Genomic DNA, 27,886 nt, shown 5'->3' with positions numbered 1-27,886 from the left:
GCTGTTGAACTAGACTCTCTCGGAGGCCCCTGCTTGAGACATTGAGAGATCCGATGTTTGAAGAGTCTGAGACAATGTATGCAAGAGAGGCACACAGATAGATACTCGTCCGTTTTGCAGAAGAGATTAGGTTTTTTATTTGCCCAAGGTCATCTAGCTAATAAGCAGATGACTCCCTCCAGCTTCTGCCTCTGAGATCACAACGTGTGGAAAGGGATGGAAAGGCCCCGAGGAGATGCTTCCTCTGCTTCTCATATCAGCTCTCCCGCGGCTAATTCTATCTGGGTCCGCTGCCCGACCCTGGAGAGCCCATGGTGGTCGCTTGACGCCGCTGCCAGCGGCCATAGGCAGCTGGAAGGGGCATGGGTGTGCCCCGGTGTGGCGATTTGGGTGTCAGGGATGGCGCGGAAGCCCTTGGAAGAAAGGGAAGGATGGTGGCGGCAGGGGCCGGCTGCGCCCCCGAGCCGGCTGGCGACGGGCGCCGCGGTGGAGGGTGAGGGAGAGGACCCAGAACAAAAGAGGAGCCGGGGCGAGCCGGCCCCGGAGGAGGCGCCCCGGCCCGGCCGGCGGGGCGGGGGGCGGGGGCCGCCGAGCGGCGGCCGGCGGGGCGGGGGCGCTCGGGGTTCCCGGCTCGGGCGGCCGCGGACCCGCAGCCCCAGCGGCCGAGGACGCGGGCGGGAGCGGCGGGGACAGGCGCAGGGCGGGGGCCGAGGCCCGGGGAGGACAATAAGAGCGTGCGGCGGCCGCTGGCCGGGAGGCACCGGGAGCCGAGCCCGGCGGCGCCCCCGGGCCGGGGAGGGACGCGGCGGCGGCGGCGGCGCCCAGCAGCTCCGGGAAGGCGCGCTCTCCGCCGGGGGCCGCCGTGTCCCCTCCCCCGCCGTCGGGGGCTGTGATTTGCCGGGGCCTGGTCCCCGTCCCCCTCCCCCCGCCCCGTCCTCCCGCCCCGCTCCCCGCCCCCTCCATCGCCGAGGCTCCCGCCGCCGCCGCCGCCGCCGCCGCCGCCGCCGCCGCCGGGGAGAGAGCAGGCATCGCTGGGCCGCCGCCGCCGCCGCCGCCCCGGAGCCGCTTCGCGCCCGGCCCCGGCCCCGGCCCCGCCTCGCCCGCTCCTCGGCCCGCCGGCCCGGCCCCGAGGCCGGGGGACGCGCCCGGGATCTTCGGCGGCGACATTTCGGGGAAGCAGAGGCGGCTCCGGATGGCGCGCCCGCGGCCCCGCGAGTACAAGGCGGGGGACCTGGTGTTCGCCAAGATGAAGGGCTACCCGCACTGGCCGGCCCGGGTGAGTAGCCAGCGGCCCGGCGGGGGCCTGCCGCGGCGCCCCGAGACCACCATTTTCCCCTTTCTTCATGGCCGCGGGGACCCCCCCCTCGCCCAGCCGCTCGCCCGCCCACCTGCCCTCCGCGGCGGCCCCCCCCCCCCCGCGCCCCCCGGGGCCCCCCGGACCGGAACCAGACGCATGAAGCCGGGTCCCCGGCCGGGGCCTCGGGGGGGGGGGGCTGGGGCGGGGGGCTCGTTTTCTCCCAGCATTTCGGTGGAGGCGGAGGGCAGCATCGGTCCGGAGGCTCGGCAGCGCCGGGGTCGCCGCCGGCGGGGTGCCCCCTCCTGCTCCCCATCTTCCCTGTCCCTCCCCCCGCCCCGCGGGGAGGGCAGCCATCCTTTCTTCCCTCCGTAGCTTCCGAAGAAAACAACTGCCCTTCCCCACCAAAGCTGCCACACACCGGCGGCAGCCGCAGGCCCGAATGGTGCCTCTTAGTCCAGAAAGTATCGGTGATTGGGGAGATTCACTTGGGGAGAAAATAAGGCCTGTGAAGCCAGCCTGGTTTGGAAGCGCCAACTCTTTCCAGGCTCGTTCACGAATAGCCCAGGTTCTAGGCAGCCATCGGAGCAGGTAGGAGCAGTGCGGACGGATTTCTACACAAGTTGGGTAAATATTTGGAATACCATATCCCTGGTATTAACCCAAAGCAAGAGACGGGCTTCTTGGCAGTCGTTCATCCATCTTTCCGGGCACCCTTCAATATCTAGACTTGTTGAATTTTCCCTGGGCATAGGTTGTGCTATGATATGTCACTTGGACTACTAATTTGTGTTCGGGAGTCCATACTGATGGGTTCTCTCGTCTTTCCTTGTAAATTGGCCTTGAATAACAGGAAGCTTGCAAACTGTCACCGAGTAAAAAGCACAATAAGCAATTTTTCACCTCGTTTATTATTGCCACTCTGCACAGCAAGTTGGCTTTCCATGCTTCACTTTTGTCACTCATATACTCCAATACCCATTTGTGTATATGTGTTTTTGGCCCAGTGCTCTCTCTCTCTCTCTCTCTCTCTAGAAAGCATCTGAGTGAATTACATATTCATTGCTTTCCCACTTGATTGGTTCTATTAGGTGACAATGATTGATGCTCACTGTGTCATGTTGAAAGTTATGCATTTTTTGGTCCTTGTCTTATCATTTTGCAACCCATAGAATCAAGAGTTGTCAGGAATACATACAATGAAAGAGAAGGTTAAAGAGACTTGGATATTGTGAATCAATTTATTTTCTTAAAAAGTATGGGGAAAACTAGTTATAGTTAGAAAGTATGGACCATAAAGCATTCTAAGTCAGAGTAAAATGAAAAATACAAAACAAGGAAATAAAATTCACAAGTCAAAAAAGAATTTGACAGCAAGGAGAGCCTAACAGAAACTTAGTGAAGTAAAGGTAATTAGTGGACAAAGGATGTTTTGTTTTGTTGTTTTTTCACAAATACACTGAATAGAAAAAAAATCACTGAAATAAAAATGGAGACTATAACGTTCAGTGTCTATTTTAACTCATTTTGGTTAGTATAGTGTCAAAAATCATTTGTTCTTTCCTTGTTGAGGCTATAAACTCTGCTTAAAATAAAGTGTTATCATTAGAGCTGTTATTTGTAATACTCTGATAACTGTTATGATATAAAAGGAATAGTTTATTACAATAGGAATAAAATGGCTAAGCCTGTAAAAACTAGAAGAGTAAGAATTATTACTGTAGAGTATATAAGAGGAGGGCAACCTACATTCAAGTAAGGAAAAGGGATTATAGAACTTTGATGCCCAAAAGAACCTGTGCATAAAATATATGTCACTTTACTGGGTAGTAATCCTTTATCTTTGATATCACAATAGAATTTATTCTGTAGTGATTGCTTTTTTAAAATTCCTTCCTCTTCCCCCCTTTCCCCAGTATGGTGGGGGCCAAGGAAAGACAATCCCCTACAAACTTAAAAGAAAAAAAAATGGATGTAAAAAAACTTAAACTCCAGAAAACCTACACAGATCATCTACTAGAGTATGACAATGTCCTGGATGAAATGAGCAAATGATCACAAGGAAGAGAATCCCTAATTTAGTGTTTGTTCTTGGTGATTGTATCATAAATTTCAGGAAAGATAGCCAGAAGGAAAGTTTACATAAATTAAAAAACTAGTAAACTAATCAGGCAGGTAAAAGGTGGGGCAATGGGAGGAAGAAGTAGGAAGGAACAATCTGTATCCGACCATGTTTCAGTGTAAGCAGCTTGTGAGTAGGAACTAGTTCTTTGAAAGTTCTGTACTTTGTTGTGAAGATTTAGTAAATGATCATCAGATGCTAAGAGTATTGTTAAAGTGGAATGTAGTGTATAAAAAGTTCAAGGCTAAAAGTGATTCATTCCAGTAATTCTGTGATTATATAGGAAATCTCTCATCAGCATTAGCTTCCAGCAGCTTTTATTAAGTACTCACAAATAAATGTTATCCTTAAACACAAAAGTGAAAGCAAAACTATTTGCATCCTCTTTCTGTCACTGCTGCTGGGTCACATTGAGTGATGAAGGTTTGAGGGTCAACAAAGGAATATCTGATATAGAAAAGGGACATTGTCATCTTCTTTTGAATGTTGTGAATTGTAGAACAAGGGATGAAAAGGGCAAGGTAAGTAGGAAGATTGAAATCTATAATTTGGAAAAAAACTGAACCATCACAATCTCCCATATTACAGAATAGTAGAAGAGAAAGTAGATTGTTTAAAATACTAATTGTAGATAGAATAGGGAATTACCTTGAATGTTAAGGTTTAATTAAGGATTTTCTAAGTAAGAAATGGCATTTGACAGATTTTTCACAAATTATCATAAAAATTCTGGGCTTTTATGAACTTATACTATATTTTAGCTCATAAAAAGCCAATTTGTAAAAATTAGTCAATCTGGCATAAAGAGTGAACAGTTTGAACATATAAAAATATTATGGATATCAAAAACTGAAGGAGATTATATAAGATAATTTGATTTCATGTATTAACTTCCAATACTCCATGAAGCTTTTCAAAGTGATCTGCAGATTGAGTTGTGGTGGATAGCTAGAATTCTGGTCTTGGAATCGGGAGCCCAGATTTTTAAAAATCTCATTTAGGATGCTTTTTCCCCCCCTGCCTTTTTTTTTGGTAAGGCAACGGGGTTGAGTGACTTGCCCAAGGTCACACAGCTAGGCAATTATTAAGTGTCTGAGGTCAAATTTGAACTCAGGTCTTCCTGACTCCAGGGTCGGTGCTCTATCCACTGTGCCACCTAGCTGCCCCTCATATAAGATACTTAATGGCTATGAGACTAAATGTGTTTTAGCCTCTCTAAGGCTCAATCCCCTAATGTGTAAAAAAAAGGATAAAAATATGCATAATACTTACCTCAAGATTTTTGTGAGGAAAATTTTACCCAATAAGGAAAGATTTGCTTTGCAAGTCTTTAAGCCTGAATAAATAAAGCTTATTATCAGTTGAAGGATCATAGGAATTTAGTGAGGACATGATAACTCTTCAAATATCTGAAGGACTGTCATGTCAAGAAGACTTAAACTTGTTCTTCTTGGCCTCAAAGGGTAGAATTAAGACCAAAAGCTGCAAATTACAGGGAAGGAAATTTAGGTTACCTTTAAGAAAGTACTTCCTAATCATTTGACTGGACGCCAATCAGAATTGGCATATAGATAGATATACAAAATCTACTATTCTGTAATATGGGAGATTGTGATGGTTCAGTTTTCTTCAAGTTATAGATTTCAGTCTTCCTACTTATCTTGCCTTTTTCATCCCTTGTTCTCCTACAATTCACAACATTCAAAAGAAGATGAGAATGTCCCTTTTCTATATCCCAGTCACTAGAGAACTTTAAGCAATGACTAGATAACTTGTTAAGCATGTGGTAGATAGAATTTATTACGGAATCACACAGGTTCTTTGCAATTCTGGCAGTCTCTAATTAGATACAGAGCTGGAAGTTAGGACTAGAAGCACAAGGGACAGACATCGAGAGAGAGAGAGAGAGAGAGAGAGAGAGAGAGAGAGAGAGAGAGAGAGAGAGAGAGAGAGAGAGAATTAAGATTATCCTGAACAGTCAATCAAGAACAGGGGAGTGGAGAATTGTTTAGGAATGGAGAGGCAAAGACCCTTTGGACAGAATGTCAAAGTGTTAGTCAGTACAGCAGAATTAGAATGAACTAGAGACAAAACTTTGAAACCAATACAAAATCTGCCTTAGGCAGGTCATCATCTTTTGTATCCTTCCAGCCAGAGCAAGAAACATTTTTTAAAATGATCTTCGAACAAATGGGCTGCCTAGGGTCTGGTGCTCACTGGGAAGAGGACAGTGAAAGTACCAATGTCTCAGTAACTGAATATACAAAGAGATAGTTATTGTGCACTATGCAGTATTTTAAACACCTCAAGCTCATGAATGTTATATGTTCAGAAAGTGTCGCTGATTCTTATTTTCTGGAAAGCCATTCACGTGGATAGAATATTTCAATTCTTCAAGAATCAATACTTCCATTACTAATGCATGCAGATTGTGGGTCATTCAGTTTTGGCTCAATGAAAATCAGCTCATGGTCAGTCTCTGGGAATGAGTTATTGAGGATATAGCTAGGCTGGTGTTCATAAGCCAGACATGATCTAAATCTGGGCCTACACTCAAAATCTTTCCAATTGGTACTACCTAATATAACTTTTGGTAATCCATGATTACTTCTATATCACAAAGAGGCCTTATTGAAAGAATGGACAAAATAATTCAAAATTTTGTGGCTTTCTTGGACATGGAAGGAGCCATAGAGATAATCAAATAATGATAATACTTTATAATGATTTAGGGTTTTTAAAAGCCCTTACAAGAAAGAGTCTGGTAATGATCACCATCAGATAACTTCATTTTATTCAATTTATCAGAGATCTAGAAGAAGCAATTTATAGTGAATGTATACCAAACTAGGCTGCAAATAATTAAGTGGGGGGGGGAATGAAATAATTCAGATGAAATAGAAAACATATATGTAAATAGTGACTTCCACAATTGAAGAACCTAAAAAGTTATATTCATTTCAATTTCAAATATAAAAATAGGTTTTGATAAGGAAAGCAATGTATTTTAAATCAGGTTTATGACCTATAAAACTGATTAAATTGCTATCCAAAGTCATATATATATATATATATATATGTGCATATATATATACATACATATATGCATATATATATATATATATATGTATATATATATCACATTGACCTGGAGAATGTATACATATATACACATTTTCCAGATCAATATGATAATTTAACCGTTGCTATAAATATATATATATATGAAAATTTAATCCCTAATCTATAACTTCCCTATAACAGGATATTTCCTCCATTTTCATTACTACAGTATTTAAAACCAATATTCTGTGAAAACTTTTATGAAATTCCTGTGAAATTGAATTTTTTGGACTTTGAATCACTAAATATAACAAATGCCTTAATTTCTCATATTTCAACGTGTATGTGATTTAATGAATGTACTAACCACATCAATATAGATTGCAACCCATTCTTACCATCTTATCTTCTATGACTTTGATCTTTGTCTTCATGTAAAGGCTCCATGGTAGTTCTATCTTACATTCTCAAGACGTTCCTTCTGACTCTCTTGACATTCCAGGGATACCAATGAAGAAAATAGTTGTTCAACTATTTCTTTAGATATATATATCACTTTTGATATATATATACACACATATATATGATAACTTTGATGATAACTTTTATATATTCTGCATATTTAGTTCCTCCTTGGTAATGTATTATTACAACCTAATTTCTACACAAATCTCTCCTTTGACCTTTGGATTACATGTAATTTTCATTCCTTAGAGACATGGTAGTTCATGTTTTGTGTCCCTGTAGCATTACTGGACCATCATTTGTGGTTTTGGTTTTATTTTACAAAAGGTGTTGGGTTTTTTCCCAAGGAAACATATGGAAGTAACTTGAAAGCACTTGTGTGCTTCTTCCTTGATCCTGTTCAAGATCCATTGCAATGTTTATTTGCAACGTCATATTTATAGATATGATATTTGTTCTTCATTCTGGAAGAAGACTATAACATCAAGGAGGTGATGCCATGACAAATGCACGAATTGGATTTGAGTGAGGATTGCTGTGCTAGGTCACCAGCCTCACTTTCTCCTCCAGAGTCATCTGGATCCAATGACCAGATGTGAACCTGGGTGACTGGAGATGGCCCTGGATGCCAGATAGGAAGGGTTAAGTGACTTGCCCAAGGTCACGCAGCTAGTGAGTTGGTGTCTGAGGCTGGATTCAACCACCTATCCTCCTGACTCCAAGGCCAGTGCTCTATCCACTGTGCCATCTAGATGCCCATTTATAGATAGTGACATAAATGTAGAAATAGATATGGGTATACAATACTATTAAAAATAATAAAAATGATAACCTGTAATCATATAGTGCCTACTATGCTGCAGACACTGTATTTAATACTTATTATAAATATTATCTCATTTAATCCTCACAAATACCCTGGGAGGCAAGCATTTTACTGATGAGGAAACAGACCCATAGAGATGAAGTGACTTGCCCAGGGTCTCACAGCTAGTAAGTACCTGAGGTTAGATTTGAACTCAGGTCTTCCCAAGTCCAGTGTTCAATCTTATTCACTATGCCATTTTCATATGCATACATGTGTGTGTGTGTGTGTGTGTGTGTGTGTGTATACACACACACACAAAAAAAAAAACATATTCATATACCTAATGGACTTGCATTTTGGGGCTGTCCATCCCACTTCATGTCATAATCTGAACAATAGGGGTTCCTCATGCAGGCAGGCCAATTCTTAGTCATTTTGGGTCTTATTTAGGGGACTGTACAATGTTCTGGGGTTTGATGCAATTTGTCCATTGACCTCTGAAAACTGCAACTCTAGAGGACCTCATTATATATATTGATTCTCTTCCATTTGAATTTTGCCTGGACATATTGCAAACACACATCTCTTTTATACATCATTTGATAGTCATAATCAGAAGATCATCAAGGTTTTCTGTTATTGATTTTATCTAGTAATCTTAATTCATTCATGAGAAACACCTTGTTGGAGAGAAGTCTTTAAGGAAAACATTTTTTCCTGTGAATAAAATGTTTTTTATATAGTCTGTAAACATGAGCATAGTGAGATCTTGAATTCTTCATATATTTCAACCCATTTTATGACTAAACTTGTATCTGCTTTAGAATATTATTTGCAAAATCTACCAATTCTCTTGTTATATTTTCTCAAATATGACCTTGATACAGATAAAGATTATTTTCAATGATTTGAAAAGAATGAAATTGTTAGCTTTGGAATGGTAGTTGTTATCCATCTCTCTTTTTGGTATTAATTATATCTTTGTTTTTTCCTAATAGTTTGATATTTTTGGATAATTTTTTTTAAAAAAACTTATTTTTCCCCAATTACATATAAAACCAACTTTTTACATTCATTATTTTTAAGTTTTGTGTTCCAAATTATACCCCTCTCTTTTCTCCTCCCTGAAATAGTAAATGGTCTGTTATAGGTTATCCCTGACTCAAAAGATATCTTGAGAATAATAATGTGGCCTTGAACACAGGTGTTGTCTGTCTGATCTATAGTTGCTCATCACTTCTTTGTTTTCTTTGTTTTCCACTTTCCTATGTAGCACATTAAGGATTATGACCTTAGAGTGTGTATGTGTGTGTGTGTGTGTATGTATATATTTGTTTGTTATTAAAATCTGGAAACACATTTTCTACTTTCTATATGTTTATTATCCTTCCAGTTTTGTCTTTAAATGCTTTCTGGATAATTTATTTTAATTGTAAATGTGTTTTTCCCTTCACTTTTTGTTATTTTTTGAGTTGATGTTGTACATCATGTTTTTCCATTTTCAAGTGATTTCGTATCCTAAATCTGAGTTGTCTTTGACTGCCATATCTCTTTGCCTGGCTAGGAAATAAAGTGTTTGCTAGCTATTATATAGGTATAAACTTTATAGAAAATGGTGAGAAGTGTCATTGTCTTTTCCTCTCTACATTTTAGCTTTTTTTTGCATTGATAGCTTGTTTAAATTGTTCTAATTTGGTGTTGGTTTTGCTCTTACATAATAATCAAAGTTTACAAAGAAAACTGATTCAAAAACAATTTTCACATGAGTAACTTATAGGTCTTATCTATTAAGATATATTTAATTTTGTGATGTCATTTGTATTGATGTCACTGCTATGCCACAGAATTATTAAATTTTTTTGTAAGGCAATTGAGTTAAGTGACTAGCCCTAGGTCACACAGCTAAGTAATTATTAAGTATCTGAGACCGGAATTGAACTGAGGTCCTCCTGACTCCAGGGCTGATATTCTATCCACTGCACTACCCAGCTGCCCCTGAATTATTTAGTTTTTAAATTTATTTTAAACTAAAAATATACCTATTTTAAAACATTTTTAATGCTCTGCATTTAAATTTTCAAAATCTTAAAATTCTGTGAAATGTACTTGTGCATATACAACTTATCATTTGATGGTAATGGATTTTTGTCATAATACCCTCCTGGTAATACTCTATATTTCAGTTATGGTCAACTTGGCTATAAAAATTCAAATGAACAGATTTCATGCCCTCAAAGAAGAAAAGTCTCATATTCTAACAAATGAGAACTATGTTACTACTTTAAGTGACTTGTTCAAAGACACATAGATAGTAAATGGCAGTCAGGTTTAAAATTAGATCATTTGACTATAAATTTAGTGCTCTTTCCTGTATTCCAAATTAAGAAAGGAAAAAATTACTTTTATGACAGATTGTATAAGCATTGCATATTTTAATAATTGAATTATTATAGTATGCTTTGCAAGATCAAAGAATCTCAAGAGTTAGGACCTTAGGAGCCATCTAGTACAACCAGTACCTGTAAAACAATCCTCTTTGTAACATCTAAAAATGACCAGCCAGCCTTCAGAAAAAGACCTTTAATGAGGGGCAACCTACTACTTTCCAAGCAACCTTGGGGACTACTCTAAATGTTGGAGTGTTTTCCTTGTGTTGAGTCTTTCCTTGTGTTTAGTCTAAAATGACTCCCTGCAGCTTCAATCCTTTTTGCCTTGTAATAATAACCTTATTATAAATACTCTGAGACCGTTCTCAAGTCTTCTTTCCTAGGCAAAACATTTCCAATTCCTTCAACAAATTCTGTACATTCGAATTTTTGTGGCTGAGATGACCATAATTGAAGTATAGAGGATTACCAGGAGGTTTGTTTTTGGGTTTTTTTTTTTGCAGTCAATAGAGAGCCCTCTCTTTTAGAATTTTATTTTTCTGTTCTGTCACTGGAATTAATTTTTTCAGATAGTATGATCTAGGGTCTCTCTAGCTTTACTGTATAAGCATCTTGGTGATGGGGATGGATTTTATTTTTCCAAGAAATTATAGAACATTTATTCAGGGCCTGGTAGGTCACTTATTTCCCAGTTTTGTCCTTTTGGTCACTGGAATTCACCAACTCAAATTTCAGCACTGTGGAGTTGTATTCCATGCTTGTTCTCAATAAATAGCATGTCCTAAGGACTTCAACTCTCTTTTCTAAAATGTGTAATGTCTGGAAAGTGTATCACTTCATGCAGTGTAAACTTATACTAAAAGGGATATAGTTATTTGTTCACTTCTTATTTTAAAATTAACGTGACTCTATAAAGGTGTCAATTTAAGAGAATGAAACATAGGAAAAACTAAATAAGGGAAGGGACCAAATACTTTTGATAATTAATAAAGAGAATGTCTTCTATTTAAATGAATATTTTACTGGAAGTCAGGATATCTGGATCATAAATCCATTTCTTGAAATTCCTAGATGTATGAATTGAACAAATACATTTAACTTGCTATGAACCTAAAGTGTTCATGAGGGAATGGAACTAGATGACGTCTAAGATTTCTTCCAGCTCCAGATTTCTCAGACTATGGTTTTAGGCCAACTATCTCCAGCTAAAATAGCATTATTTATAAATAGATCTTGAAACTTTACCAGGTAGATCTCCAAGCTGGTTCACAAACCTATTATTCCCATTCATTCAACCAATAAGCTTTTATTTAGTTATCTACTATGTGCCAGACATTACTTTACACTAAGTTGCTATACTACATACAAAGACAAAAGTATATTTACTTGCCCTTAAAGAGTTGGTAATTGGTGGGGAGGGGGTTAGGGGTGGGAAGAATGAAATAATGTATACAGAAAAGTAAATTCAGATTCTATACAAAGTTCCAACAGAAGACAGAATAATTTGAGAGTGATGTTTTACCAACTGGGAAAAGATTATGGAAAGGCCTTATGAAGGATGTAACACTTGAGGAAGGATTCCAAGAGTTGGAGCAAAGGAGAGAATATATTCTAGTGACAGAGCACAACCTATTCAAAGACTAGAGTAGGAGATGGAATGTCATTTGCAGAGGACATTATAAGTAGGTCAGTTGGTCTGGAATGAGAATATTTGAAAGAGAATGATGTGCTATTAGCCTGGAAAAGTCAGTTGATAAAAGATCATAAGGGCTAAATGCTAAACACAAATTTGTATTTTATCATAAAATCTACAAAAGGGAGCAACTCAAGTTTCCTGAGTCAGAGATTTGACAACAGTGTTCAAGATCTAAGAGAAAAGAGAGACCAGTTAATCAGAGGTGATAAGAGCCTAGGTTAGGATGGTTTGAGAAATATTGTGGGGTTAAAATTGACAATTGGCAATCTATTGGATAACAAGAGTGAAGGTAGAGAAGACATTGATGATGACTCAATGCTTGTGAACTGGTGTGACTGGAAGAATAATGGTACTTGTAACACAGAGAAATTAAGACAAGGAGGGTTTGTCAGAGAAAAATTTCAGTTGAGTTCTATTACTGAGTTTGTGATGCTGATTGGATATTCAGTTGGAAATGTTCAATAGGTAGTTGGTAATAAGGGATTGACTCTCAGGAGAGGTGGAGATGTTGCTCTGGGAGTCATTTGCACACAGACGATAGTTGAATCAGTGGGAGTTAATTAGATCATTGAGAATAAAAAGGAAAGAACTTAGAAACTTAGAAGCTATCTAGAATTGGGATATAGTATATAGATAATGACTTAGTAAAAAAGACCTAAAAGAACTGACCAGATAAGTAGGGAGAATCAAGAGAAACCAATATCAGAAAAACCAGATAGGACAGAGTACCTTATGTCAGATGCTGCAGAGAGGTTCAAATAGAAGGGCCATCAACATTAGCAACTAGAGGACATTAGTTATCTTGGAGAGAGTAATGAGGTCCAAAGTTAGGTGGGATATAGGATGATTCCTTCAAAGGATAGTAAGATCAAAAAAAGATACTTTAAGGAAGGGGAGATGGGCGTATTTGAAGGTAGCAGGGAGGAACCAGTAGAGAAGGTAAAATTAAAAATTAGTGAAAGGGTAATTGAGTATGCAAGCTGCCAGAATTAGACTTTTGTATAATCAGAGGATAGGATTAAGGACACAAAAAGTTTTGACATGTAGAATGCTCAAGGTGAATGGACCCTCTTTTCTCAGTAAAGTATGAGTCAAAAAACCTCCATGGAGAGGGACAAGAGATGGGGTGTGGTTAGTGGGAGTGAAAGTTTTGATTGAGGCTAAAATAAAGAGGAGACTTGGAACTTGGAGGACTGGAAATATGGTGGTCCCCACAATAGAAATAGATGTGGAAGAGAAATGGATTTGAGGAAAAAGAAAATGTGATTACAACTCATCTATGCCTGTTTATCCTGTGCTAATCACTCCTTTCCACTGAAAAATAAAAAAAAAATGTATGTGGGTGGTAAGGGGAATTGACTCACTTCACTTCCTCTGTAATGCAGAGCACACTGGGCAGAGTATAGTGATTCGTGGGGTGAAAATTCTAGTGGAAAATTTAGTTAAATATCTGGATCAGATTAGGTTATATCCTAAAGGATCTTGCCTCATGCAGTTCTAAAAGGCCAGCCAGGAGGAAACTGAATGTAAGTATTAAAAGGGATGGTAGAGTTGTGTTGAAGACAACCCATGATTTACTGTGGGGGGAGGAGATGGAAAAGAGTTGGTTGAAATGCATATTCTTAACTTTTGATTGGTTGATCACTTACTCCTTGGGGTCAAATCAGAGCCTCCTTGGCATAATGCACCCCCCACACACACACACACACACTTTAAATATCTCTGGTCTAGATAATAGGTTAACATACTGATATGGTGGAAAAATTCTCCTGACTTGTAGTCAGGAGAGACTGAGGTTCAAATCTCAACTCTTTTTTTATGTTGTTTTTTAATTTATTTATTTTTTATTCTCATTTTGTACAAATATTTTTTACATTAATAAAATATACTTGTTTACAAGTAAACCAAATACCTCTCCCCCCTTGAATATAGATAGACTTGCTTGGGTGAAAAAGTAAAGGGGAGAGAATAAAAATTAAAATTAAAAAAATAATAGTAATAATTGTAGGTATGGCCAGGTGGCGCAATGGATGAAGCACCAGCCCTGGAGCCACGAGCACCCAAGTCCACATCCAGCCTCGTAAACCCAATAATCACCCAGCCATGTGACATGCAAGCCACCTGATCCCCACTGCCCTGCAAAAACCAAAAAGAAGAAAAAAAAAGACCCAAAATAAAATAAAATAGTAATAATAGTAGGGGTGGCTGGGTGGCAGAGAGAGCATTGGCCCTTGAGCCAGGAGCACCTGGGTCTGAATCCGGCCCCAGACATCCAAAGATCACCCTGCTATGTGGCCCCAGGCAGTCCACCCAGCCCTACTTGCCCTGCACCCTCCCCCAAATAATAATAACAAAAAAATGTGCTTCAGTCTTTGTTCCAACACCATCAACTCTGTCGTGAGTGGATCACATTCTTTATGATAAGTCTATCACAAAAGTTACTTCCATATTTTTCCAACTTTGCCATTGCTGATCGCAACTCCCTCCTTTCTTATTTCTCCACTACCATGTACTATATTTTCTCTCTCCTTTCACTCTGACTCTGCTGTAGGGTTGCTGAGTGGCGCAGCAGACAGATCCCTGGTCCTGGGGCCCCCAATACCACCCCTTAGGCGCAGAATCCACCTGGCCCTATGGTCCTGGGCAGGCCATCCAATCCCAGCCCCTTGCAAGAAGTAAAAAAGAAAATGTGTCTGACCACTGTCCCCCCCATGGTCCATCCTCTCCTCCTTTGTTCACATCCCCACCCCTTCCCCCTGCTCCCCCCTCCTGCTTACTCCAGTTGTCTATACCCCATTGAGTATATTTGCTGTTTCCTCTCCTAGCCATCTCTGATGAGAGCAAAGGTTCCCTCATTCCCCCTTGCCTCCCCCCTTCCATATCATTGCAATAGCTCATTGTAATAAAAAAAAGTCTTATTATGTGAAATATCTTGGACTGTTCCCCCTCTCCTTTTTCTTTCTCCCATTCCTTTTCCCTTTTTTTCCTATTGACTCCATTTTTACACCATATTTTATCTTCGAATTCAGCTTTCTCCTGTACTTCAACTATAAAAGTTCCCTCTACCTGATCTATTAACTGAGATGGTTCATATGAATATTATCAGTATCATTTTTCTATACCTGCTGTTCATCCTCATTAAGTCCCTCATATTTCCCCCCTCTCCTCCAATCTCCATACTTCACCTGAGTCCTGTATCTGAAGATCAAACCTTCTGTTCAGCTCTGGCCATTCCAAAAGGAACCTTTGAAATTCCCCTGGTTCATTGAAAGTCCATCTTTTTTCCCTGGAAGAGGACATTCAGCCTTGCTGGGTAGTTCATTCTTGGCTGCATTCTAAGCTCTTTTGCCTTCCAGTATATTGTATTCCGAGCCCTAAGAGCTTCCAATGTAGTTGCTGCTAAGTCCTGTGTGATCCTGACTGCAGCTCCACGATATTTGAACTGTGTCCTTCTGGCTGCTTGTAATATTTTCTCTTTGACTTGGGAGTTCTGGAACTTGGCTATAATATTCCTGGGGGGTTGGTTTTTTGGGATCTCTTTCTCGGGGGGATCGGTGGATTCTCTCCATTTCTATTTTGCCCTCTGCTTCTAGAATATCAGGGCAATTTTCCTGTAGTAATTCTTTGAAAATGATGTCAAGGCTCTTTTCCTGATCATGACTTTCAGGTATTCCAGTAATTTTCAAATTATCTTTCCTAAGTCTGTTTTCCATATCAGCTGTTTTTTCAATGAGATATTTCACATTTTCTTCTAATTTTTCATTTTTTTTTTTGGTTTTGAAGTATTGCTTCCTGATTCCTGGTAAATTCATCAATCTCCCTGAATTCTATTCTTTGTCTGAAGGATTTGTTCTCCTCAGAGAGTTTTCTTATCTCTTTTTCCATCTGGCCAATTTTGTTTTTTAAAGCATTCTTCTCCTCAATAACTTTTTGAACTGTTTTATCCATTTGACCTAAGCTGTTTTTTAGCATGCTATTTTCTTCAGCATTTTTTTGGATTTCCTTGACTAAGCTGCTGACTTCATTTTCATGTTTTTCCTGCATCTCTCTCTTTTCTTTTCCCAGTTTTTCTTCCAACTCCCTCATTTTAGGTTGTTTGTTTTTTTTGCAAGGCAAAGGGGGTTAAGTGGCTTACCCAAGGCCACACAGCTAGGTAATTACTAAGTGTCTGAGACTGGATTTGAACCCAGGTACTCCTGACTCCAGGGCCGGTGCTTTATCCACTATGCCACCTAGCCGCCCCTCAAATCTCAACTCTTACTGTTTTATATGATTTTTCATATTTTAAATGATTCATGTTTCATGTGATTTTCATAGCTTCAGTTTCTTCATCTGTGAAATGGGGATAATTATGCTTATGATACTTATCTCACTGAATTGTGAAGAATGTGCTTTGAAAATTCTAAAGTAAGGGCAGCTAGGTGGCGCAGTGGATAAAGCACCTGCCCTGGAATCAGGAATACCTGGGTTCAAATTCTGTCTCAGACAATAATAACCTAGCTGTGTGGCCTTAGGCAAACCACTTAACCCCCTTTGCCTTGCAAAAACCTAAAAAAAAAATTCTAAAGTGCAATATAAATTTTAGTTAATATTGCACATACATCTATTGAACAAATTGGCTTACCCTAGCTTAATGTACATTGCCAAATTTATCATATATATATATATGTATATATATATATATATCAGAATTTTTATTGGGATAAATAATTGGTATAATACGACATTTCTGAAAGGTCTATTTTGTGTCTTTAAGATTCTAGTCAGCAGGGAAATTTAAGACAGTTTAAAAATTAGCAACCTGCAAAGATTCCTTGAGTCACACATAATACTTTCAAGAACCACACTTCTAGAATACTAGAGCATAGAATGTTGAAGTTAAAAAAGATCTTAGAGGTAATACATAAAAGGGTATTGTTTAATTCACACAGTAATTTTGTAAGGAATTGTCAAATTGCCCTATATTAGTTTTCTAAGCTAAAAAAGATATTTATCTTTTGTAGCCTCTAGGTTTTTTCAAGAGGAAAGGAGAGGAGAAGTCATGAAATAAAAGAATATATTCGTTAAAATACTTTAAAAAGTATATATAAATAGGGGCAGTTGGGCGGTGTAGTGAATAGAGCTCCATCCCTGGAGTCAGAAGGACCTGAGTTCAAATACAGCCCTCAGACACCAATCAATCAATCAATCAATCAATCAATCAATCACTCAATGAATGAATGAATAAATAAATAGATACATAGGCAGATACATAAATAGGTAAATGCCTAGCTGTATGACTTTGGGCAAGTCACTTAACCCCATTGCCTTAAATAAATTTTTTAAAGTATATAAAAGGACATGACTTTTGTTAGCAGTTGTTTGTTAAAAATTATCCAGTAAGAATTGTCCTTTTCAATATTGTTAGACACATAATAGGTACCCTGTAAATATGTATCAATTAACTGCTTTTATTTTATTCTACAGGAAGTTTATCTCCCTATAATATTTTCTGGTTGGTCAATCCCTGAACTTACAATTAATAACAAGTACTTCTGATCATAAGAGAATTAAGGGTTTAGGGAAAGATTGGTGAAAATCTGGAAATCTATAATGTGTCATAGCCCTCTCATTTTGTATCTTAGAACATGCAAAGGGTCTTTTAATGAACCTCTTCCTTCTAACCTTAAAGTACAAGCTCTAGATCAGACCCAATACTCCATGAAGCCTTGTAAAGGTTGGGATATTCAACTTCCTAATGTGGAGAAGTTAATAATCCAAAGGTTATGAATATATGTACGTGTGTGTGTGTGTGTGTGTGTGTGTGCACGTGTGTGCGTGCGTGTGTGTGTGTATACATATATATATATATATATATATATATATATATATATGAAATTAGAGAATTCTGACTTTGGCACTATATTGGTACTCTTCCAGTTTTTATGTTGACAGGGAGTTAAACTGTTAAAATTGAACAGTAGAGCAATTTTTAAAATTATTTTACCAAAAATTTGAAGGGAAAATAAATTATAGGTGGTGAAATTTCTAACTCAGAATAATAAAATTATCTAATCTACCAGTACTAGCTGCTAACTTATATTTCAAATGTCTTAGTTAAACATCTTACAGTTTTGGAGAGATTGCTAATTCCTTTTATATTCAGAAGAAGCAGTATAATAAGCTCTTTTCAATTAATTTTCTATTTGGTGAGACACAGCAAGTAGAATGAGCTCTGGGTTAATAAGTAATGAGTTCTCATTTCTAACTGTCACACTGACTTCCCTACTGAGACTTAGAATTTTGAAAAAAAATTTGGTTGATCTTCTCTTAGGTAAAATGAGAAGATTAAAGCAAAGCATTTTTATAAAGTACTTTGAACTTTGGAATGAGTTACTTATTGGTTTGTTTCAGTCTAGTTTTGTGAACACCTATACTAGAACAAAATAGAAAATAATAGATTTATGTTTCATGTGCATAAATAAGAAAAGAAGTAATTGAGGTCTTTGATGTGATTAATCACATTTGGTCTTTGAATATTTGCAATATATTCTCCAGTGCACATCACATACACATGCATACACACACAGATGGTGAAAACCATTCAACTTTTAGCCTGATGTTAAGAACATGAGAATATAAAAAAATCCAAAAATTAGCTGGACCAAGAAATTCATTTTCTCGTTGACCTTAAACAGTGAGGAAAATGAACAAATGCCTCTAAATTCCCCTTGGTTGCATTTTATGAATCAGTAATCCATGAATTTATCCAAACCTTTCTTGATACCTTCTATATACAAGAAATACACATCCTCTTGGCGTAATAAACTCCAAATATTTAGCACTTGCAATTACTGTATGCTTACTGGAATGCCAGTTTTCATTGGAATAGACCTTAGGGTCTATAGGGTTTTACTTAGTATACTGTCTCTTAAGACCAGAAGGTTCCTAGATAGCTCTGTGGGGTTAATAGTTCTGCAGCTGTTCCATAGTTAACTCTGTGGGTTTAACCTCAGTCTCTCTGAGGTTAAAGGCATCCAAGAGCCTAGAATGCACCATTTATTTCAATATTTCCTTCTCAATGGATTTATTTGTTCTTATTTCATAATTTCTTACTCCTATTGATACAATTATTTATAATGAAAGAACTAACATTAATGTTGATGGAGGTTTGAAAAGTTAGTATAAATTTTCATTAATACAGTTTTGCTTGTGACATCTGGTTTTCCAATTGACAATATTATTAAAATTGCATTTCTTGAAAAATATTTTATTAAATAGTTGTAAGTATGTTGGCATTAAAGAGATTTCTAAGAAGTCATACCATGGATCATTCTGGTCACTGAGGTATTATAAACAGTGTTATTACTGACAATAATTATAGGTCCTATTGAATAATTTTTTAGTGTATCAAAGCTTTCTATCACATAAACAATTTAACACATATATACACATAAAAAAGATAGATGGGGTCAAGTATTTTCTTGTCAATAACTCTTCAGCTTGCCGCTTGACTTGTTGCTTTATTTAATTTTAACATTTGGGGCTCTAAAACAACCTAGGGAATTAGATAGTTTTTATTAGTAAAATTGCAGTCTTTTCTCATCGATCAATCGACTGAAACCCCCACACCAGTTCATTCAAAATTATTTATTAAATGACCCAGAGAAATCTTTTTCCAATAGTACTCACAGAATTTGTTAGCAGATAAATCCAATAATAAAACACAGATAATTATATTTTGGCTATGAGAATGTTCACTTAGGTTTTTCTCAAATCCTCAGATTGACAGTAGATGACTCCACTTTCAGAAATAGTTCCACCGTTCAATTCACTTTAGATATTGATTTAAGGTCTCTTAAGAGTATTTTTCATGTTTCTCCTTAAGGTAAAAGTTAAATTTTCTTTCTTAGGAAATAAGCTAGTTTAGTACTTTTTTCTTTGTCCTCTTTGTCCTGTAGAAGGTCTTTCTATAAGGTTTATATATGTGTGTGTGTGTGTGTGTGTGTATACATATATATATATATACATATATATATATAAAATATCACACCTCCATACAAAATCTTAAAAGAATTTTCATTATAACATGAAATTATAATTTTATGTTAATCTAAATTTTAGTAATTTTGACAAGGAAAAAGTTTGTCATCATCTTCTCTATCCTCTCCACACATACCTTCAAAGAATAAAGGACAACACATAGTTCATGACTCCATTCGAAGAAACAACTCATAGCAAGACATTTTTTTAACTGACTTCTAGCATAACTGATTTTTCCATAACATTTCCATTTGACTGTTAAAGATACAGCAACAGCAAACAGCATTTATAGTCTATAGGAGAATAGAGTGAAACAGATGTTATAAATGTGTGATATGTGATACACTGTTTATAATCTGTTGTGTGTATATATTGTGTTATTAAAATATATAAACATATTATATAATGTTTATCATGTATAATATATGATATAATATATTTAATATATACACATGTACAGATTTTTATATCCATGTATATATAAAATGTTCATATATTGTAGGGGACTCTGATGGTTGCTTCAGTTTCTAAAAAAAAAAGTGCTGTGCAGAAAAATGGTGACAAGAGATGCCACCAGTAATACTACTTGGAATATGGCTCTAACCATTTGGGGTCTGCAGCAGGAATATAAAATATTTAGCTATAAAAGGATGGATGATATATATAACCAAATATTTACTATGTATTATGCTAGGAGCTAAGGATATATAGTTTAAATAAGACATATTATGTAATAGTGTTTTATGGTTAAGTGCATTAGAGAACTATACAACTAAATGCCTTTTTGTCAGAATAGTCATTAACAACCAGGGAATTTTTAAAAAGTTGCCAAGAGGGAAAGTATAAAAGAGAGAATAGAGAAGGATAAGGGCTGACCTTTAAGGAAAAGTCACATTAAGGGGTCAGGAAACAATTAAAGAAATAGCTATAGAGTATCCAGGGAAGAAATGGTTTCCTACTTCAAAATATTTTATAATTTTACACATATAGTAAAAGTCTTGGCCATCTAAACTATAAGAAACCCCCCTGAATCTAGAAACCATATGAGTCCACAATCCAACAATGCATGATAATGATCTTGTTCTCAAAAGTTGGCTGATTGAACAAAGCATAAAAAATAATTTTCAGAAATTGCTCTGAAAGACTATTTTTATTAATCATAATTACCAATGACAAGCAGCAATGAGAAAAGGATACATGTGTTAATACCTATTTTTTCTAAGTGGTACAGACTAGATTATTGACCCACTAAACTTTCACTCCATAATAATCTTTGAAATTTTCTATCATTTTTGATGTAAAGTTTTAGAACTTTGTTGGGCAGTGATATATTGTAGAAAGAACACTGCACTGGGAGTCAGAAGACTTCTTACTCTAGTCCACTATTAACTAGTTTTGCTGGACAAGTCTTCATCTGTAAATTGAGGAGATTGAACCAACTCTCTAAAGTCCTTTCTGGTGCTATCTCTTATTCTGTGATGTGGAATTATTTGTTTTTTCACCCCAGATTATAAAATTTTGGAGTTTTAGAACTGGTTGTGATTTTAGAGATCATGGCCTAATCTCATTTTGCACATGAGGAACTGAGGCAAGAGAGATGAAGTGACAGTCTGAGGTCACATAGGTAAGAAGTAAGTAGCAGAGTTGGAATTTAAACTCATACCCTGATTCAAAATCTGAATTCCTTATTCCATGTTCTATACTGCTTCACTAACTTCTGGTCTGTTTGTTGTGATTAGGGATTTATAATTATATTTTTATCACTACAACACCAAACCTGATAATCCTCGAGTATAGCTACTTAGTCTATTTGTTTTTCAGAATCATCTCTAGAATTTCCCACTAAAAAATGATCTGTCATGTTTTAAGGACTTCTGAAGAATCTTCCCCACTCCCCTACCCCTTCTATGGTTTTAGGGATTTCAATTTTTTCCTTCCAGGCTTATTTTGCTTAAACATGAGATAAATAATTTTATATTTTTTGAGGTGTCTTTCAAAGATATTGACAACTTTTGTTGCTGGTATGGTCACTAAATTGAAGATTTGGTTGATACCAAGTGCTATATGATTAAAAATATGTAATTTTGATGGTAAATAGTTAGAGTTGTTCATAATCAAAAAAGTTTTGACTAAATATTTATATGCTATACAAGGATATTCTTGCCTTCAACACTTTCACTGCATAACTAAAAATAGTTAATCTATACAACTGAGCTGTTACTCTATTGAGTTTGCTTATCATCAGCATCATCTAGTTAACATATTACCTCTGTTTAAAAAATATATTAATCTAATATGCTAGAAATCTTTGTTGACCAGTTGAATTAATCATAAATAAGAACCTTGGGAAACACCTGAATTTGAGAAGAACTACAGAGTTATAAATATATCAGCTCAAATCCTAAGGATTTCTTTGTTGTTCTTGGTTTTTTTAACCTCAGGGATGCATTTGATACTATTAGAATTATGTTCTTCCCTCGAAACAACTATGGAAAGAATGAATTTCTACCCATATCTGTACATCTTTCATCTGAAGATCAGTTTAATTAAGATTATATTTTACATGCAGATGTAGAAGAGGATGTAGTAAGGGAAATCGTTGCCCCCTTACTGCAATTTAAAACAAGATTGTAGTTGTGGAAGAGAATAGAATATAAGAAGACTAGAAATATAGGAAGGATTGAGGTTCAAAAGAACTTTAAATGCCAAAGGATTTTATGTTTGATCTAGAAGATAATAGAGAGCCACTAGAGTTTCTTGAATTGGGGAAGGGGTGTTCACAACAGAAATATGATTTGGGACCATCACTCTTGATACCTATGTGAAGTAGAAACTTGAGGCAAAGGAACAATTAGAAGTTAATCACCAAAGTTTAGCCAAGAGATGATGATGGTGGGTGTGTAGATGGTGAGAAGAAGACAAAAGTCAGAAATGTTGCATAGAAAAAAAGTCCAAGCTTTGAGAACTGATTGACTATGTGGAGTGAATAAGACAAAGGAGTTTAGGATGTCACCTATGTTGTAAACCTGAATCATCTGCTTAATAATGATAATTGAATCAATGGGGACTTTTTTTTTAGTTTTTGCAAGGCACTGGGGTTAAGTGACTTGCCCAAGGTCACACAGCTAGGTAATTATTAAGTGTCTGAGGCCAAAATTGACTCCTGACTCCAGGGTCAGTGCTCTATCCACTGCACCACCTAGCTGGAACTTATTGTGAGAGAATAGATAGAAAAGAAAGTGGACCCAGGAGAGAGCCTTGAGAAGTACTCATACTTGGTAAGGGTGACATGGATGAAGATCTAGCAAAAGAGACTGAGAAGTGATAAGACAGGTAGGTAAGAAGAGAAGCAAAAGAGAGCAGGCATTAAAAACACAGAGAAGGGAGTGTGTTTGCGAGAAGGTAGACAATGAAGTCAAATGATGTTCAGAGATCAAAAAGGATGATAATAAAGAGATCAAAAAGAGATCATTAGCAGTTTTAGAGTATATCATTTCCTTTGAATGATGAATTCAGAAGTCAGAGTGCAGAGAGTTTAGAATTGAATAAGAGGAGGAAAACTGTAGCAGCAAGATTCCACATGTTCTCATGAAAACTTATCAGGAAACTCATTAGCTTGTGAGATTGCATCAGCTTTGGTATTCAGTCCTCATTAGTACCTTGAGTATCCTCTTGCTCCTCTGACTGGAGGGCTAGAGGGAAAAGCAAGGAACTCCTCCCAGAGCCTTCATCTGAAGAAGACTTCTAGACCTGATGTCTTCATTTCTCTTATCAGTTTGCACTCCTTGGACAGGATGCCTTGATATTGCTAGAAAAACTCCCTATCAGGAAAGTTTTCGTTCTGTAAGACTGAATCATCTTTGTTTATAATTTCTTAAAATTCTAAATTTGAGAGCAAGGGCTGTCCTTTTTTAATATTTATATCACCAATTCTTAGCATAGTAGGTTTTTAATAAAAGTTTACTGGCTGAGATCAGGTATTCAAGAGTAGGGATGATAGTGAGGGAAGTTTTCTGGAGAAGACAGAAGAGATGGAATATCAAGGGCCATATATCGAAGGGTTGAAAAAGGATCACCTCCCTTATGAGAAATTTGAATTAGTGAGGAAATAGGGAGCATGATTTTTTACAAGGGTGTGAGATGAATGAGAGGAAAGAAGAGGAAGCCTCAGTGACTTATTTTTTTGGTGAAATGTGAGGTGGGATACACACCACAGAGGATGAGAAGGCTTGATATGAAAGACTTGAGAAAAGAAGAAAAGGTTTGGGAAAACTAATGGTTTAAATGGGATAGAGAATCAATAATCAATTGGAGAGAAGAAAGTAGGATTGTCTTACTCTAGTGAGAACCTAGTTAAGATTAGATAGCATAAATTTGAAGTGGATTCAGTTAGGTTTTGTGATTTCCGTGAATGGAAAGAGCAGGAGGCAGGAAAGAATTCAAGAGTTGTTAATACATAGAGTTTAATTGTTTTTTACTAAAAGATCCAAAATTAGAGGGAAAAAAAGGAAAGTATAACTAGAGCAGGGGTGAAAGCCCTGGAAAATTATAAAGGATTGGAGATCATAGTGAGGACAGAAAGTGGGTTTAGAATGAGTAAGGCCTAAGGAGAGATGGGAAGATAAAAAATTGTGATTAGTTAAAGAGAATTCAGAGTTCTTGAACATGCATCACTCATAAGTGAGGTGGCAAAATCAAGGATATGGTCATTCCACTTTACAACTGGAGTTGTAAGTGAAGTTGAATTGAAGCATTCCCTTCATCTCCCTCCCTCCCCACCACTAAATTGGGGATTTGAGTGAAAATACTAACAGTTCTGGAAGGGGTGACTGGGGATTCAGTGTCATCAGAGTGGAAACTCACATCAATGAGTACCAGAAGATGGGAGGAATGAGAAAGAGGTTTCAAATGAAATAAAGTTTATTAATTATAGAGCGAGATTTCCAAAAGATACTATGAAAGAATTGTAAAGATCTGAGAGCAGCCCTGGGGAAAGGTAGGGTTGATGGGGATAGGACTAGGAAGAGTTGGGGAAGGGAGTTTATTCTTTGGTAGTTCATGGAAACAAAGAAAGAATGAGGAAGCAGAAGTGGGAGTATGCTAAGCTTTGGGAAGAATCCAGACAGAATTATGGAGAAAGCAGTTTTTAGTAATGCCTGGTTATATGTTAGGTATAATTAAGTGCTCAGAGAAGCATAGGATTTCAATGAACATAGAAAGCAATGTAATAATATTTACTAGCATTTTGTAAACTCTAAAGTACTTTCCTCATAGTTAACTTTTGAAGAACGCAATGAAGCATCTCCAGTACCTAGTATAGGAGATGTTTAATAATTGATTGATTTTACAGACAAGGAAATTAAAATTCAGAGAGGTTAAGAGACATGTCCGCTGTCACACAGCTAATGACAAAGTCAGTATTCAATCTTAGTTCTCCTAATTTTTTCTACCATATCATTCTGCCTCTTACTTCAGAGGATCTGTGAGCTCATCAATGCATATATTCCCTGTAATGATGAAAGCATCATTGCCTATCTATCCTATTTGACTCTCATCCATGTCCTTCTGCAAGTTCATAGCTGAGAATCCATTCAGTGTATCTGAGATCCTCTCTAAAATTCTCTTAATAGTATTTGCATACCACTAAAATAAACTTTCTTCTAGATATAGAATGCCTTTATTTTCTAGTTGGCTATCTACTTTTTCCAATTATGCATTTCTTTGATGACATCCTTTACAGTGCTTCTCCTATAGAATCCTTTATGTGTAATGTGTTGTGGCTGTCAGCCTCTACCATACACCAGTTGATTGCCTTTTGGATAATTTTATCAGATTAATTTATCAAATACTCTGGTGATCCATTACTTAGTTTTAAAGTTATAAATATGTGTGTATGTGCTAAGGATGTTCCAATAGAAATTAAGAAAAATAATCTAATTCACTTTATAAGTGAGAATTTCATATTAATATCCAAAAATAGTAGTGGGTTCTGGAATAAACATAATGTCTATATGGATATCTGTGTAAACTAAATGAATCTGTATAGCTTTAATTTTCAAGAAGACCTATTAGCACAAAGGTCAATTTAATCCATATCTACATAGCTTGAAATGGGCAGTTTTATTTCATCCATAGCATAAGTCAGGATCATATTTTTAGATACAAATTTTTCATTGTTTAGAAAGAATGACAGAAAGAGCTATATGAATCCTATTTTTAGATTTAAAACAATGAATAAAAATCAACTTATATTAATTTAAAAACCACAATGCACTTTATATACTAATTAGTGATGGGGGTTTTTTGGTCCTTGGTTCTTGAAAAAGACCATGACATTAGGGAGGTGATGCCATGACATGACATGAATTGGATTTGAGTGAGTGGATGATTTGCTAAATCACCAGGCTCACTTTTTCCTCCAGAGCCATCTGGGTCCAGTAACCAGATATGAATCAGGACAACTGGAGAATGTCCCTGGATGCAAGACAATCAGGGTTAAAGTGACTTGTGCAAGGTCACACAGCTAGTGAGTATCAAGTATCTGAGACCAGATTCAAACCCCTGTGCTCCTGACTCCAAGTCAGTGTTCTGGCACTATCTGGCTGTTTAAATGTTAAATTCTATTATATACTAAACTGTAATTAGAAATGGGTATTCTGGTTTGTTGACTCTATTTAAAAGAATTATCGGGGGGCAGCTAGGTGGCGTAGTGGATAAAGCACCGGCCCTGGAGTCAGGAGTACCTGGGTTCAAATCCGGTCTCAGACACTTAATAATTACCTAGCTGTGTGGCCTTGGGCAAGCCACTTAACCCCATTTGCCTTGCAAAAAACCTTAAAAAAAAAGAATTATCAAAGACACTCTAACATACCTTTCCCAAAAGGAAATTAAAATACAATAAAATACACTTAATACTGAAGCTATGTTATATTGAACATAGTTTTAGCTTTGGTGAATTAGACAACAAACTCAGTTCTTAGCTATGATAAACATGTTATGTTGTTGGACAAGAATGCAAATTTTGAAGAATTAAAATGACAGATGACAGGGTTTGCTATCCTAGGCATTGTGGGGTGAGTGATAGAACAAAAGAATTACAGTGATAACTCCATACTCGTCATTAATTTGTTCTGTAACTCTTGACAGGTGATGAAACTGATGAGTAGAGAATGAATTTTTTTCCATGAGAAATAATGTAATTAGAAATAATTCATGAAAGTTCCCCAGAACTTTCACATTTTATTAGGCTAATATTAAGTAATGAGGTTGTTTTCTAGGATAAAACCTTAAAATTAAATATATATGAATAAAAAGCAATTAATTACATAAAAATGAAATAAAATTTAACTTCACTTTACCTGTACTGAAAAGAGTTCCTGGCATAATGGGTTGTTGTTTGACTTTCACTCTTGAAGAGGACCATGACCTCAAGAAGGTGATGGCAAGAGATGTAAGTGAATTGCATTTAAGTGAGGGAAGGTTGTGCAAAGTCACCATCCTCACTTTCTTCTCAGGATCATCTGGGTTCAGTGGCCAGATATAGATCAAGACAACTGGAAATGGCCTTGGATGCAGAGGGAGAACCTGGTCTTTTAAAGCTAAGATCTTTCCCAGGCACAGTTCGAGGCAAAGCCTATTCATTGATTAAAGCTAAGTATGAGAAATGAGGCAAAGAGGCCAAGAATAGCCGTTTTTGTTTAGTCCAAAAAAAAAATTAAGCTGAGAGGGCTAGACCCTCAGGGCTTCTCAGTGATTAAGGCAGGTAAGTAATAAATGAAACAAAGAAAAATCTCTTTCATAGTTTAAAAAAAAAAATCAATCTGGGAAGGAAGACCCCCTGAGTTTCTGACCAAAATAGAAACAATTGCTGTTTACATTCAGATATGATTACTACAAGTCTAGCACTGAATCATGTCTCCCCAGAGTGATTAGATATATTGGGACATAGAATTTCCTAGTAACATGTCTTATCCCTTATGTATGATAAGCCCCCCAAAGTTAGTTTTATTGTCATTTATCCTCTTCAGCA

The 27,886-nt window shown here is 37.3% G+C and overlaps 1 protein-coding gene across 1 annotated transcript in view; it reads left to right on the top strand.

Moving 5' to 3' along the window:
* The first annotated feature begins 1,142 nt into the window (after window positions 1–1,142).
* HDGFL3 (HDGF like 3) overlaps window positions 1,143–27,886 on the top strand; it is a 107,994-nt gene continuing 81,250 nt past the window's right edge. The window contains exon 1 of the mRNA XM_074233973.1: window positions 1,143–1,276. Within this exon, the coding sequence (XP_074090074.1) occupies window positions 1,193–1,276 (84 nt within the window). The 5' untranslated portion in view covers window positions 1,143–1,192. The remainder of the gene's footprint in view (window positions 1,277–27,886) is intronic.

Source organism: Macrotis lagotis, chromosome 4, assembly GCF_037893015.1.
Source record: "Macrotis lagotis isolate mMagLag1 chromosome 4, bilby.v1.9.chrom.fasta, whole genome shotgun sequence".
Taxonomy (NCBI): Eukaryota; Metazoa; Chordata; class Mammalia; order Peramelemorphia; family Peramelidae; genus Macrotis; species Macrotis lagotis.
The sequence above is the reverse complement of the archived record's forward strand: the minus strand, read 5'-3'. Positions and strand labels throughout refer to the sequence as shown.